Genomic DNA, 16,838 nt, shown 5'->3' with positions numbered 1-16,838 from the left:
ACATATAGGGGTTATAGACCTAACCTACATATAGGGGTTATAGACCTAACCAACATATAGGGGTTATAGACCTAACCAACATATAGGGGTTATAGACCTAACCAACACAACTACATATAGGGGTTATAGACCTAACCAACATATAGGGGTTATAGACCTAACCAACATATAGGAGTTATAGACCTAACCAACACAACTACATATAGGGGTTATAGACCTAACCAACACAACTACATATAGGAGTTATAGACCTAACCAACATATAGGGGTTATAGACCTAACCAACATATAGGGGTTATAGACCTAACCAACATATAGGGGTTATAGACCTAACCAACACAACTACATATAGGGGTTATAGACCTAACCAACATATAGGGGTTATAGACCTAACCAACATATAGGAGTTATAGACCTAACCAACATATAGGGGTTATAGACCTAACCAACACAACTACATATAGGGGTTATAGACCTAACCAACACAACTACATATAGGGGTTATAGACCTAACCAACATATAGGGGTTATAGACCTAACCAACATATAGGGGTTATAGACCTAACCAACATATAGGAGTTATAGACCTAACCAACATATAGGGGTTATAGACCTAACCAACACAACTACATATAGGGGTTATAGACCTAACCAACACATAGGGGTTATAGACCTAACCAACATATATGGGGTTATAGACCTAACCAACATATAGGAGTTATAGACCTAACCAACACAACTACATATAGGGGCTATAGACCTAACCAACACAACTACATATAGGGGTTATAGACCTAACCAACACAACTACATATAGGGGTTATAGACCTAACCAACACAACTACATATAGGGGTTATAGACCTAACCAACACAACTACATATAGGGGGTTATAGACCTAACCAACACAACTACATATAGGGGTTATAGACCTAACCAACACAACTACATATAGGGGTTATAGACCTAACCAACACAACTACATATAGGGGTTATAGACCTAACCAACATATAGGGGTTATAGACCTAACCAACACAACTACATATAGGGGTTATAGACCTAACCAACATATAGGGGTTATAGACCTAACCAACATATAGGGGTTATAGACCTAACCAACACAACTACATATAGGGGGTTATAGACCTAACCAACATATAGGGGTTATAGACCTAACCAACACAACTACATATAGGAGTTATAGACCTAACCAACATATAGGGGGTTATAGACCTAACCAACATATAGGGGTTATAGACCTAACCAACATATAGGGGGTTATAGACCTAACCAACATATAGGGGTTATAGACCTAACCAACATATAGGGGTTATAGACCTAACCAACACAACTACATATAGGGGTTATAGACCTAACCAACACAACTACATATAGGGGTTATAGACCTAACCTACATATAGGGGTTATAGACCTAACCAACATATAGGGGTTATAGACCTAACCAACATATAGGGGTTATAGACCTAACCAACACAACTACATATAGGGGTTATAGACCTAACCAACATATAGGGGTTATAGACCTAACCAACATATAGGAGTTATAGACCTAACCAACACAACTACATATAGGGGTTATAGACCTAACCAACACAACTACATATAGGAGTTATAGACCTAACCAACATATAGGGGTTATAGACCTAACCAACATATAGGGGTTATAGACCTAACCAACATATAGGGGTTATAGACCTAACCAACACAACTACATATAGGGGTTATAGACCTAACCAACATATAGGGGTTATAGACCCAACCAACATATAGGGGTTATAGACCTAACCAACATATAGGAGTTATAGACCTAACCAACATATAGGGGTTATAGACCTAACCAACATATAGGGGTTATAGACCTAACCAACATATAGGAGTTATAGACCTAACCAACATATAGGGGTTATAGACCTAACCAACACAACTACATATAGGGGGTTATAGACCTAACCAACACAACTACATATAGGGGTTATAGACCTAACCAACACAACTACATATAGGGGTTATAGACCTAACCAACATATAGGAGTTATAGACCTAACCAACACAACTACATATAGGGGTTATAGACCTAACCAACACAACTACATATAGGGGTTATAGACCTAACCAACACAACTACATATAGGGGGTTATAGACCTAACCAACATATAGGGGTTATAGACCTAACCAACATATAGGGGTTATAGACCTAACCAACACAACTACATATAGGGGTTATAGACCTAACCAACACAACTACATATAGGGGTTATAGACCTAACCAACACAACTACATATAGGGGTTATAGACCTAACCAACATATAGGGGTTATAGACCTAACCAACATATAGGGGTTATAGACCTAACCAACACAACTACATATAGGGGTTATAGACCTAACCAACATATAGGGGTTATAGACCTAACCAACACAACTACATATAGGGGTTATAGACCTAACCAACATATAGGGGTTATAGACCTAACCAACATATAGGGGTTATAGACCTAACCAACATATAGGGGTTATAGACCTAACCAACATATAGGGGTTATAGACCTAACCAACATATAGGGGTTATAGACCTAACCAACATATAGGGGTTATAGACCTAACCAACATATAGGGGTTATAGACCTAACCAACACAACTACATATAGGGGTTATAGACCTAACCAACATATAGGGGTTATAGACCTAACCAACATATAGGGGTTATAGACCTAACCAACACAACTACATATAGGGGTTATAGACCTAACCAACATATAGGGGTTATAGACCTAACCAACACAACTACATATAGGGGTTATAGACCTAACCAACATATAGGGGTTATAGACCTAACCAACATATAGGGGTTATAGACCTAACCAACATATAGGGGTTATAGACCTAACCAACACAACTACATATAGGGGTTATAGACCTAACCAACATATAGGGGTTATAGACCTAACCAACATATAGGGGTTATAGACCTAACCAACACAACTACATATAGGGGTACATATAGGGGTTATAGACCTAACCAACATATAGGGGTTATAGACCTAACCAACATATAGGGGTTATAGACCTAACCAACAATTGAATTCTTCATACTATAACATAATATAAAATAATGCCATGGAATTCTAAGTAATTCTTGTCTGCTAAATGAACTGGTGGAGCCCACAGCCATATGATGTAGCCAGATCAGGACCTAACATGAGGACAGGACCTAACATGAGGACAGGACCTAACATGAGGACAGGACCTAACATGAGGACAGGACCTAACATGAGGACAGGACCTAACATGAGGACAGGACCTAACATGAGGACAGGACCTAACATGAGGACAGGACCTAAAATCAGGACAACTCAGAGTATGTTATTCTGTTCTTCTGAAATAGACTACATTTTCTACATATCATGTTTCTTTAGACCTGTCTAAAATAAACAATGGATTTATTGTGATGGTGTAGACTATATTACATGGATTTATTGTGATGGTGTAGACTATATTACATGGATTTATTGTGATGGTGTAGACTATATTACATGGATTTATTGTGATGGTGTAGACTATATTACATGGATTTATTGTGATGGTGTAGACTAAAAATGGCGGACGGAAGACAGGGTGGTGCGGCAGGTGCCGCTTCTCATTCGAATGCTGTAATTTGATCTAAACCATCAGGTGTACGCCGATCCCAGCTAAGTAACTCATGCAAAGAGTTAAAGCGCAATTATGTGTTTTATCTCCAGTACTCTGCCATGATTGTCAGTTCTGTAGCTGCTCTACTGATAATCTCAGTGCGTCCTTGCTGGGATGACACAATCAGTCTACTACCGGAGAATATCAACACCAAACACATTGGTTCACCGGTCCACGGGAGCGGACAGTACACAGCATACCATAATGTTCTGAATAGTGGCCAAGTCTACCTCGCTCCTTATTCTACTGAACCGCTTAGGCGTAACAAACACAAGTCCAACATTTATCGGAAACTGTTAAACTACATGTTCGCTACCCTCCTGCTCTCCGGGGATGTACAACTCAATCCTGGGCCCAATATCACCGAGCCAGTGATACGCACCGGAGTGGAGAGCGGTGGATGGCCTCGTCCACTGGTCGTCGCCGCAGTGGAGGTGGGTGAGTGCTATGGTCCTATGGTTTCTCTCGACTCACCCGGTTCCAGGATAGATTTTGACTCTTCAAACATACCAGAGTCGCTATATGCGATCCCTGACTCTGCTTCTGGTACGCAAGCTATTTTAATTAGTTTCTCTGAGACATGGCTTCATAAACACTCTCCATGTGCTGCTTTGGTTGTGCCTGGCTACAATGTTTTCAGGAGAGACAGGATTGAGGGAAGAGGAGGGAGGGGGTGTGATGATTTACATTAAAGAACATATCCGATGTAAACAAATTGAGTGGTCATGTGATAATGAACTAGAATGTATCGTCTCCCCAAATGTCTTTTACCCTCATTGGAATGTATAGGCCACCTTCCACCAAAAGTGTGTTTTTTGATCAGTTTAATACCATGCTTAGGGAATGTGATTTTGGGAAAGAGGTCATCTTAATGGGAGATTTTAACATTAATTATGAAGACAAGTGTTGTAGGAAAACCCTCAAACGGATCACTAATACCTTTGACCTTACACAGCTAGTTAAAGGGCCAACCAGGGTGACTTGTTGCTCTAAAACACAGATTGATTTGGTGTTCAGTAATAAACCAGAGAGAGTGACTAAATCATTCAATATGGTTACTGGGCTGTCTGATCATAATCTGACACTTATAGCCAGAAAGCTGTCTAAGAGCAGGTTTAACCTCTCTACTGTTAGAAAGCCGGATCAACTCAGAATACCTAAGAGTGAATTAAATAATTTTGAAAAAGCAATTAAGGGAATAAACTGGAATGATCTCTTGTCCTATACAGACGTGGAAGCTGATAGTCAGGTTTTTCTATCCACAATCCAGACTACAATAAATGGCTTCCTAAAGAAAATCAAATCCAAACCTGGCCAAAAGAGCACTCTTCCTTGGCTAAATGGAGAAATCTGGAAATTGATGAAAGAACGAGATTATGCTCTAAAAATAGCCCTAAAATCTAAATTAGAGCATGACAGACGTAGGTTTACCATGTTGAGAAATAAGGTGATGAAAGAAATCAGACAGGCCAAGGCAAACTTTTTTATTAACATAATTGGTGAAGCAAAGGGAAATTCTAAATTGATATGGGAGAATCTAAAAAAGTTAACAGGGAAAGACCATAGTAACACTGCAAAAAGACTAGAAATCATGGTGAATAACAATCTAACACAGGATGCAGTCGAAATAGCAATAGCCTTCAATTCCTACTTTATTGACTCTGTCAGGGTACTGACACAGAACCCCTCCACTTGTTTCTTGGGCTCAGTGCTAGTGAATGACACTCAACCTGTCTTCATCATAAGGGAGGTTTCTGAGTCAAAGGTGAACAAGGTGATTAGCTCACTAAAGAACTCTAAAGCCAAAGATGTGTTTGGGATGGACTCTACCTTTCTTAAAAACTACAAAGAGTCACTCATTGGCCCCATTACTAAGGTCACCAACACATCTATTGGTCTCGGTGTGTTTCCAAGGGTATGGAAGTCGGCCATAATAACGGCCATCTTTAAATCAGGAGACCCTGCTAACGTGAGTAACTACAGGCCCATTAGTATATTACCTGTGGTGTCAAAGGTTGTTGAAAAGTGTGTAGCAGAACAACTGATTGCCCACCTCAACAACAGCCCCTTCACATTACACTCCATGCAGTTTGGCTTCAGAGCGAAACACTCCACAGAAACGGCCAACTGCTTTCTTCTGGAAAATGTGAAGTCCAAGATGGACAAAGGGGGTGCTGTTGGGGCTGTGTTTCTGGACCTAAGGAAGGCTTTTGATACTGTTAACCATGAGATTCTCATCACAAAATTGTCCAAGTTCAACTTTTCCCCTGATGCCTTGAGATGGATGAAATCATACCTTGAAGGCAGAACTCAGTGTGTCAGAGTGAGCAATGAGCTGTCGCCCACTCGTAGCTATGATGTGGGCGTGCCCCAAGGGTCAATACTGGGGCCCCTCCTGTTCAGCCTGTACATTAATGATCTGCCTTCTGTCTGTACTGGGTCTGAAGTTCAAATGTATGCAGATGATACAGTGATATATGTGCATGCAAAGAGCAAACAACAAGCTGCACAAGAACTCACTACTGTAATGGTCCAGGTTACAAAGTGGCTCAGTGACTCGTGTTTGCATCTCAATGTGAAAAAAACTGTTTGCATGTTCTTCACAAAGAGGGCAACAGATGCTACTGAGCCAGATGTCTATGTGTCAGGGGAGAAGCTACAGGTGGTATCCGATTTTAAGTACCTTGGCATCATACTTGATTCCAACCTCTCTTTTAAAAAGCATGTGAAAAAGGTAATTCAAATAACCAAATTCAACCTAGCTAATTTCCGATTTATACGAAATTGTTTGACTACAGAGGTAGCAAAACTGTACTTCAAATCTATGATACTCCCCCACTTAACATACTGCTTGACTAGTTGGGCCCAAGCTTGCTGTACAACATTAAAACTTATTCAGTCTGTCTACAAACAGGCTCTCAAAGTGCTTGATAGGAAGCCCAATAGCCATCATCATTGTCACATCCTTAGAAAGCATGAGCTCTTGAGTTGGGAAAATCTTGTGCAATACACCGACGCATGTCTTGTATTCAAGATCCTCAATGGCCTGGCTCCCCCTCCACTCAATATTTTTGTTAAACAGAAAACCCAGACATATGGCAGCAGATCCACAAGGTCTGCCATGAGAGGTGACTGTATAGTTCCCCTAAGGAAAAGCACCTTTAGTAAATCTGCATTCTCTATGAGAGCTTCCCATGTCTGGAATACACTGCCTGCCATCAGACACACATAACTGCACCACATATCACACTTTCACAAAATGCTTGAAGACATGGCCAGGTCGCAATTGTAAATGAGAACTTGTTCTCAACTTGCCTACCTGGTTAAATAAAGGTAAAATAAAATAAATAAATAAATAAATGGCTAAAGGTCAATCAGATTTGTGAACATGGTCCCTAGCTGTGTGTTGCCACTCTCCATGTTGTCTGTTGTCTGTAGCTTGTGAGGTGTGGAAACACTTTGTTGCTTTTATGAATTTTGTCTTGCTGCTTTTTGTTTTATGCTGCTCTGTCTGTATGCTACGTCTTGCTTGTCCTATGTTGCTCTGTCTGTATGCTACGTCTTGCTTGTCCTATGTTGCTCTGTCTGTATGCTATGTCTTGCTTGTTTTATGTTGCTCTGTCTGTATGCTATGTCTTGCTTGTCCTATGTTGCTCTGTCTGTATGCTATGTCTTGCTTGTTCTATGTTGCTATTGTCTATATTGTAATTGTTTTTAATAACCTGCCCAGGGACTGCGGTTGAAAATTAGCCGGTTGGCTAAAACCGGCACTTTTACTGAAATGTTGATTAATGTGCACTGTCCCTGTAAAAATAAAAATAAACTCAAACTCAAACTATATTACATGGATTTATTGTGATGGTGTAGGTAGACTATATTACATGGATTTATTGTGATGGTGTAGGTAGACTATATTACATGGATTTATTGTGATGGTGTAGGTAGACTATATTACATGGATTTATTGTGATGGTGTAGACTATATTACATGGATTTATTGTGATGTGTAGGTAGACTATATTACATGGATTTATTGTGATGGTGTAGGTAGACTATATTACATGGATTTATTGTGATGGTGTAGGTAGACTATATTACATGGATTTATTGTGATGGTGTAGGTAGACTATATTACATGGATTTATTGTGATGGTGTAGGCTATATTACATGGATTTATTGTGATGGTGTAGGTAGACTATATTACATGGATTTATTGTGAAGGTGTAGACTATATTACATGGATTTATTGTGATGGTGTAGGTAGACTATATTACATGGATTTATTGTGATGGTGTAGGTGGACTATATTACATGGATTTATTGTGATGGTGTAGACTATATTACATGGATTTATTGTGATGGTGTAGACTATATTACATGGATTTATTGTGATGGTGTAGGTAGACTATATTACATGGACTTATTGTGATGGTGTAGGTAGACTATATTACATGGATTTATTGTGATGGTGTAGGTAGACTATATTACATGGATTTATTGTGATGGTGTAGGTAGACTATATTACATGGACTTATTGTGATGGTGTAGGTAGACTATATTACATGGATTTATTGTGATGGTGTAGGTAGACTATATTACATGGATTTATTGTGATGGTGTAGACTATATTACATGGATTTATTGTGATGGTGTAGGTAGACTATATTACATGGATTTATTGTGATGGTGTAGACTATATTACATGGATTTATTGTGATGGTGTAGACTATATTACATGGATTTATTGTGATGGTGTAGACTATATTACATGGATTTATTGTGATGGTGTAGGTAGACTATATTACATGGATTTATTGTGATGGTGTAGACTATATTACATGGATTTATTGTGATGGTGTAGGTAGACTATATTACATGGATTTATTGTGATGGTGTAGGTAGACTATATTACATGGATTTATTGTGATGGTGTAGGTAGACTATATTACATGGATTTATTGTGATGGTGTAGGTAGACTATATTACATGGACTTATTGTGATGGTGTAGACTATATTACATGGATTTATTGTGATGGTGTAGGTAGACTATATTACATGGATTTATTGTGATGGTGTAGACTATATTACATGGATTTATTGTGATGGTGTAGACTATATTACATGGATTTATTGTGATGGTGTAGGTAGACTATATTACATGGATTTATTGTGATGGTGTAGACTATATTACATGGATTTATTGTGATGGTGTATGTAGACTATATTACATGGATGTATTGTGATGGTGTAGACTATATTACATGGATTTATTGTGATGGTGTAGACTATATTACATGGATTTACTAGACTTTTTAAAATGTAGATGTTCCAAAGGACTGCATCAGTGGCCTGTGGGCTGTGTGGAAGCCAGGAGATGAGACATGAGTTAATTAACGGTCAATTACCGTGAGACCAACGGTTATTTGCTTGACAATCAACGGCTGATGAAATTTCTATTTTTATTTTGTAACCAACTAGGAGGTCACGTCTCACCAGTTACAGTAGCTGGTTGACAGGAGACTGAATAATTACTTGTTCAGGAGATGCCTGCTTGTTCTCGATTTTTGAAAGGCAAGAACCACCTGTAGCCTACACCTGTTGTGGGTTTAGACAAGGGTTAACTTCCTCCAGCTTGAAACCAAGATTGACATAAATAACATTATATTTCCATGTAGAGCTGTCATACTGGCCTTGAACAGAGCAGAGCAGAGCCACATTTCTCCTTTTCACTTTGTGTACTTCCTCTTTTTCATCATGACCATATAACAGGCTGCAGTCAATCTCTGTGGATGAAGAGTGTGTGGAGCTGCCTGCCTGTGAAGAGTGTGTGGAGCTGCCTGCCTGTGAAGAGTGTGTGGAGCTGTCTGACTGTGAAGAGAGTGTTCTGTGTGGAGCTGCCTGCCTGTGAAGAGAGTGTTCTGTGTGGAACTGTCTGCCTGTGAAGAGAGTGTTTTGTGTGGAACTGTCTGCCTGTGAAGAGAGTGTTCTGTGTGGAACTGTCTGCCTTTAATATGTTACAGTTCCTTCTGTGTTTTAACTGATTGTGTTTTCCCCCATCCATCAGTGACATTATCCATTACACCTTGTGTTTAACTGATTGTGTTTTCAGCAGAGGTAACGTTAATAACTCCACCCTCTTCTCCATGACACCTCCCTTGTCGTTGTTGGTTACGTGTTTGTTTACCTTGTTGTTTTCTGTTTACACCAGGAGGTGCAGAAGGCGGCGTCTCTCTTCTCCCTCTACACCGAGCTCATCTCCATTATCCCCTCTCTGGCCGTCACCTTCATCCTCGTTGCCTACAGCGACCAACGCGGACGCAAGATCACCATCATCCTGCCTCTGATTGGTTCTCTGTTCTACGCGCTGTCCTTCCTGGCAGTCTCCTTCTTCGAGCTTAACCTCTACCTCCTCATCGTCTCGTCGTTCGTCAGCGCCCTGTTCGGGGGCTCGGGGACGTTCCTGGGTGGCTGTTTCTCCTACATCGCTGACCTGTGTGAAGACGGACGGCAGAAGACCCTGCGTATGGCCGGGATAGACATGGTGATCGGCCTGCTGTCTGGAGTGGCTTCTCTCTCTACGGGATACTTCCTCCGAGCAGCAGGCTTCAACTGGCCCTTCTTCACCTCTGCTCTGTTCCTGTGTTTCAACCTGCTCTACGCTGTCTTCATCCTGGAGGAGACGCTCCAACGACCCCTGGACGCCCCCCTGGACGGCTCCCTGCGTCGCACCGCCATGCATCAGCTGACCTACGGGGTCTACCAACTGTTTGCAGGGGCCAGCAGGAGGCGTAACGTCCTTCTGATGCTTCTCCTGCTCCTCTTCGGCTCCTTCTCCTTCGTCAACATGGGCGGGCACTCCATGATCACACTGTACGAGCTCAACCAGCCGCTGTGCTGGAGCGAGATCCTAATTGGCTACGGCTCTGCGCTGTCCATGACGATGTTCCTGACCAGCTTCGTGGGTGTGACGGTGTTCTCTCGCTGCGGCGTGCCCAACATCGTCATCATTCTCATAGGGATACTGAGTGTCATGGCGGGTATGACCCTGGTGGCCTTCGCCAAGACCACGCTCATGATGTTCCTGGGTAAGGAATAAGGATGATATTCACATGGTAACATGGTCAGGAATAAGGAGGGTATTCACATGGTAACATGGTCAGGAATAAGGAGGGTATTCACATGGTAACATGGTCAGGAATAAGGAGGGTATTCACATGGTCAGGAATAAGGAGGGTATTCACATGGTCAGGAATAAGGAGGGTATTCACATGGTCAGGAATAATGAGGGTATTCACATGGTAACATGGTCAGGAATAAGGAGGGTATTCACATGGTCAGGAATAAGGAGGGTATTCACATGGTCAGGAATAAGGAGGGTATTCACATGGTCAGGAATAATGAGGGTATTCACATGGTCAGGAATAAGGAGGGTATTCACATGGTCAGGAATAATGAGGGTATTCACATGGTCAGGAATAAGGAGGGTATTCACATGGTAACATTCTACCCTCTGAGAGGTGTCTGGGTTCCAGCTCTGCTCGACCCAATTCTGGTTGGTGCACTCATTATGTTTTTGACAGTTCATGGGTCTACTGGGGATGAGGTCTTCTATGGTAGGGTTCGTTCCCCTGGGACTATAATTGATGTTACCTACTGGGGATGAGGTCTTCTATGGTAGGGTTCGTTCCCCTGGGACTATAATTGATGTGGCTGTTCCAGCGCTGGGTGCTAGCAATGCGCTTGGATGGGAACAGACCCTTTGGCCCGCCAGTGGCCTCGGACCCTCCTATACATGTTTCCGGGCAGTGGTTCTGGTTCAGCCCACGTTGGAAGGATTGCCGAGAGGGATTACCGTTGACTCTTGTGGCTCCCCAGTGACACAGCAGCGTTGATTCGTGGGGATCATTTGCCTTTTAGGCAGGGACGCGTGACTTCTCCCATTGGCAGGGACCCGTTGACCCGCTGTGCAGGGACCCGTTGACCCGCTGTGCAGGGACCCGTTGTCCCAGGCGCACGGGCAGGTTTGGCACGCGAGGCCAGATATTTCAACTGCTACCATTCCAACTGCAGGGCTCCCTCAATCCCTCCAGTCTGCAGGGCTCCCTCAATCCCACCAGTCTACAGGGCTCCCTCAATCCCACCAGTCTACAGGGCTCCCTCAATCCCACCAGTCTACAGGGCTCCCTCAATCCCACCAGTCTACATGGCTCCCTCAATCCCACCAGTCTACAGGGCTCCCTCAATCCCTCCAGTCTGCAGGGCTCCCTCAATCCCACCAGTCTACAGGGCTCTCAATCCCCCCTCAATCCCACCCTGAGGTAGCCATATAGGTGCCAAGATAAAGGACTCCATTTTGTTTTTACTGGAGTTTATCAAGCAGGGACGCACATTCTCCACGTTAAAAGGGTACCTGGCTGCTATGGTAGAATTGACGCGGGGGGGGGGGTGTACCCCCCTGAAAGGTGTACCTCTTCTCAGGCCGGTTTCTAGAACCTATTGCGCCCACGTGGGTCTTGGTGCTGGTTTTGGAGGCACTGTGTGCAGCCACCTTTTGAGCCTCTGGAGTCAGTGGATCTGAAGATCCTCCTCCTACAGAACCTCCCTGCTCATGGCTTTGGGCTCGGCTAAACTCGTTGGAGACCTCAACACGTTGCCTGGACACCCTTCTTGTAAGTCATGGCTAAGCAGTGTCTCTCCCATTGGATTGTAGAGGCCATCTCCCTGCCACACCGCGGCGTGGCGTAGGGGTTACATAGCGGTGAACCAGTCAGGGGTCTGACAGCGTCTTGGGCGTTGTTTAATGGGTTGACTATGGGAGATATTTTTGCTGTGGAGAGTTGGACATCACCACACAGTGGTGTGAGGTTTTATTGGTTGGATGGTACAGCTGCTGGTATAACACACAGGGTGATGAGACAGGGGAGGGCTCCCAGTATAGTCTACAGGGTGATGATACAGGGGAGGGGCTCCCAGTATAGTCTACAGGGTGATGAGACAGGGGAGGGCTCCCAGTATAGTCTACAGGGGAGGGCTCCCAGTATAGTCTACAGGGGAGGGCTCCCAGTATAGTCTACAGGGTGATGAGACAGGGGAGGGCTCCCAGTATAGTCTACAGGGTGATGAGACAGGGGAGGGCTCCCAGTATAGTCTACAGGGGAGGGCTCCCAGTATAGTCTACAGGGTGATGAGACAGGGGAGGGCTCCCAGTATAGTCTACAGGGGAGGGCTCCCAGTATAGTCTACAGGGTGATGAGACAGGGGAGGGCTCCCAGTATAGTCTACAGGGGAGGGCTCCCAGTATAGTCTACAGGGGAGGGCTCCCAGTATAGTCTACAGGGGAGGGCTCCCAGTATAGTCTACAGGGGAGGGCTCCCAGTATAGTCTACAGGGGAGGGCTCCCAGTATAGTCTACAGGGGAGGGCTCCCAGTATAGTCTACAGGGGAGGGCTCCCAGCATAGTCTACAGGGGAGGGCTCCCAGTATAGTCTACAGGGGAGGGCTCCCAGTATAGTCTACAGGGTGATGAGACAGGGGAGGGCTCCCAGTATAGTCTACAGGGGAGGGCTCCCAGTATAGTCTACAGGGTGATGAGACAGGGGAGGGCTCCAGTATAGTCTACAGGGGAGGGCTCCCAGTATAGTCTACAGGGGAGGGCTCCCAGTATAGTCTACAGGGGAGGGCTCCCAGTATAGTCTACAGGGGAGGGCTCCCAGTATAGTCTACAGGGGAGGGCTCCCAGTATAGTCTACAGGGGAGGGCTCCCAGTATAGTCTACAGGGTGATGAGACAGGGGAGGGCTCCCAGTATAGTCTACAGGGGAGGGCTCCCAGTATAGTCTACAGGGGAGGGCTCCCAGTATAGTCTACAGGGGAGGGCTCCCAGTATAGTCTACAGGGGAGGGCTCCCAGTATAGTCTACAGGGGAGGGCTCCCAGTATAGTCTACAGGGGAGGGCTCCCAGTATAGTCTACAGGGGAGGGCTCCCAGTATAGTCTACAGGGGAGGGCTCCCAGTATAGTCTACAGGGTGATGAGACAGGGGAGGGCTCCCAGTATAGTCTACAGGGTGATGAGACAGGGGAGGGCTCCCAGTATAGTCTACAGGGGAGGGCTCCCAGTATAGTCTACAGGGTGATGAGACAGGGGAGGGCTCCCAGTATAGTCTACAGGGGAGGGCTCCCAGTATAGTCTACAGGGTGATGAGACAGGGGAGGGCTCCCAGTATAGTCTACAGGATGATGAGACAGGGGAGGGCTCCCAGTATAGTCTACAGGGGAGGGCTCCCAGTATAGTCTACAGGGTGATGAGACAGGGGAGGGCTCCCAGTATAGTCTACAGGGTGATGAGACAGGGGAGGGCTCCCAGTATAGTCTACAGGGGAGGGCTCCCAGTATAGTCTACAGGGTGATGAGACAGGGGAGGGCTCCCAGTATAGTCTACAGGGGAGGGCTCCCAGTATAGTCTACAGGGTGATGAGACAGGGGAGGGCTCCCAGTATAGTCTACAGGATGATGAGACAGGGGAGGGCTCCCAGTATAGTCTACAGGGGAGGGCTCCCAGTATAGTCTACAGGGTGATGAGACAGGGGAGGGCTCCCAGTATAGTCTACAGGATGATGAGACAGGGGAGGGCTCCCAGTATAGTCTACAGGGGAGGGCTCCCAGTATAGTCTACAGGGTGATGAGACAGGGGAGGGCTCCCAGTATAGTCTACAGGATGATGAGACAGGGGAGGGCTCCCAGTATAGTCTACAGGATGATGAGACAGGGGAGGGCTCCCAGTATAGTCTACAGGGGAGGGCTCCCAGTATAGTCTACAGGATGATGAGACAGGGGAGGGCTCCCAGTATAGTCTACAGGATGATGAGACAGGGGAGGGCTCCCAGTATAGTCTACAGGATGATGAGACAGGGAGGGCTCCCAGTATAGTCTACAGGGGAGGGCTCCCAGTATAGTCTACAGGGTGATGAGACAGGGGAGGGCTCCCAGTATAGTCTACAGGGGAGGGCTCCCAGTATAGTCTACAGGGGAGGGCTCCCAGTATAGTCTACAGGATGATGAGACAGGGGAGGGCTCCCAGTATAGTCTACAGGGGAGGGCTCCCAGTATAGTCTACAGGGTGATGAGACAGGGGAGGGCTCCCAGTATAGTCTACAGGGGAGGGCTCCCAGTATAGTCTACAGGGGAGGGCTCCCAGTATAGTCTACAGGATGATGAGACAGGGGAGGGCTCCCAGTATAGTCTACAGGGGAGGGCTCCCAGTATAGTCTACAGGGGAGGGCTCCCAGTATAGTCTACAGGGTGATGAGACAGGGGAGGGCTCCCAGTATAGTCTACAGGGGAGGGCTCCCAGTATAGTCTACAGGGGAGGGCTCCCAGTATAGTCTACAGGGGAGGGCTCCCAGTATAGTCTACAGGGTGATGAGACAGGGGAGGGCTCCCAGTATAGTCTACAGGGGAGGGCTCCCAGTATAGTCTACAGGGGAGGGCTCCCAGTATAGTCTACAGGGTGATGAGACAGGGGAGGGCTCCCAGTATAGTCTACAGGGGAGGGCTCCCAGTATAGTCTACAGGGTGATGATACAGGGGAGGGGCTCCCAGTATAGTCTACAGGATGATGAGACAGGGGAGGGCTCCCAGTATAGTCTACAGGGGAGGGCTCCCAGTATAGTCTACAGGATGATGAGACAGGGGAGGGCTCCCAGTATAGTCTACAGGGGAGGGCTCCCAGTATAGTCTACAGGGGAGGGCTCCCAGTATAGTCTACAGGGTGATGAGACAGGGGAGGGCTCCCAGTATAGTCTACAGGGGAGGGCTCCCAGTATAGTCTACAGGGTGATGATACAGGGGAGGGGCTCCCAGTATAGTCTACAGGATGATGAGACAGGGGAGGGCTCCCAGTATAGTCTACAGGGGAGGGCTCCCAGTATAGTCTACAGGATGATGAGACAGGGGAGGGCTCCCAGTATAGTCTACAGGGGAGGGCTCCCAGTATAGTCTACAGGGGAGGGCTCCCAGTATAGTCTACAGGGGAGGGCTCCCAGTATAGTCTACAGGATGATGAGACAGGGGAGGGCTCCCAGTATAGTCTACAGGGGAGGGCTCCCAGTATAGTCTACAGGGGAGGGCTCCCAGTATAGTCTACAGGATGATGAGACAGGGGAGGGCTCCCAGTATAGTCTACAGGGGAGGGCTCCCAGTATAGTCTACAGGGGAGGGCTCCCAGTATAGTCTACAGGGTGATGAGACAGGGGAGGGCTCCCAGTATAGTCTACAGGGTGATGAGACAGGGGAGGGCTCCCAGTATAGTCTACAGGGGAGGGCTCCCAGTATAGTCTACAGGGTGATGAGACAGGGGAGGGCTCCCAGTATAGTCTACAGGGTGATGAGACAGGGGAGGGCTCCCAGTATAGTCTACAGGGGAGGGCTCCCAGTATAGTCTACAGGGTGATGAGACAGGGGAGGGCTCCCAGTATAGTCTACAGGGTGATGAGACAGGGGAGGGCTCCCAGTATAGTCTACAGGGTGATGAGACAGGGGAGGGCTCCCAGTATAGTCTACAGGGTGATGAGACAGGGGAGGGCTCCCAGTATAGTCTACAGGGTGATGAGACAGGGGAGGGCTCCCAGTATAGTCTACAGGGTGATGAGACAGGGGAGGGCTCCCAGTATAGTCTACAGGGTGATGAGACAGGGGAGGGCTCCCAGTATAGTCTACAGGGGAGGGCTCCCAGTATAGTCTACAGGGTGATGAGACAGGGGAGGGCTCCCAGTATAGTCTACAGGGGAGGGCTCCCAGTATAGTCTACAGGGTGATGAGACAGGGGAGGGCTCCCAGTATAGTCTACAGGGGAGGGCTCCCAGTATAGTCTACAGGGTGATGAGACAGGGGAGGGCTCCCAGTATAGTCTACAGGATGATGAGACAGGGGAGGGCTCCCAGTATAGTCTACAGGGGAGGGCTCCCAGTATAGTCTACAGGGTGATGAGACAGGGGAGGGCTCCCAGTATAGTCTACAGGGGAGGGCTCCCAGTATAGTCTACAGGGTGATGAGACAGGGGAGGGCTCCCAGTATAGTCTACAGGGGAGGGCTCCCAGTATAGTCTACAGGGGAGGGCTCCCAGTATAG

The 16,838-nt window shown here is 46.0% G+C and overlaps 1 protein-coding gene across 1 annotated transcript in view; it reads left to right on the top strand.

Annotated features, from left to right (window-relative positions):
- Window positions 1-16,838, top strand: part of LOC109878775 (solute carrier family 46 member 3) — a 41,744-nt gene that overhangs the window by 11,384 nt on the left and 13,522 nt on the right. The window contains exon 3 of the mRNA XM_031807454.1: window positions 9,922-10,798. Within this exon, the coding sequence (XP_031663314.1) occupies window positions 9,922-10,798 (877 nt within the window). The remainder of the gene's footprint in view (window positions 1-9,921; window positions 10,799-16,838) is intronic.

Source organism: Oncorhynchus kisutch, linkage group LG28, assembly GCF_002021735.2.
Source record: "Oncorhynchus kisutch isolate 150728-3 linkage group LG28, Okis_V2, whole genome shotgun sequence".
Classification (NCBI taxonomy): domain Eukaryota; kingdom Metazoa; phylum Chordata; class Actinopteri; order Salmoniformes; family Salmonidae; genus Oncorhynchus; species Oncorhynchus kisutch.
This window is presented reverse-complemented; position numbering and strand designations above follow the sequence as displayed.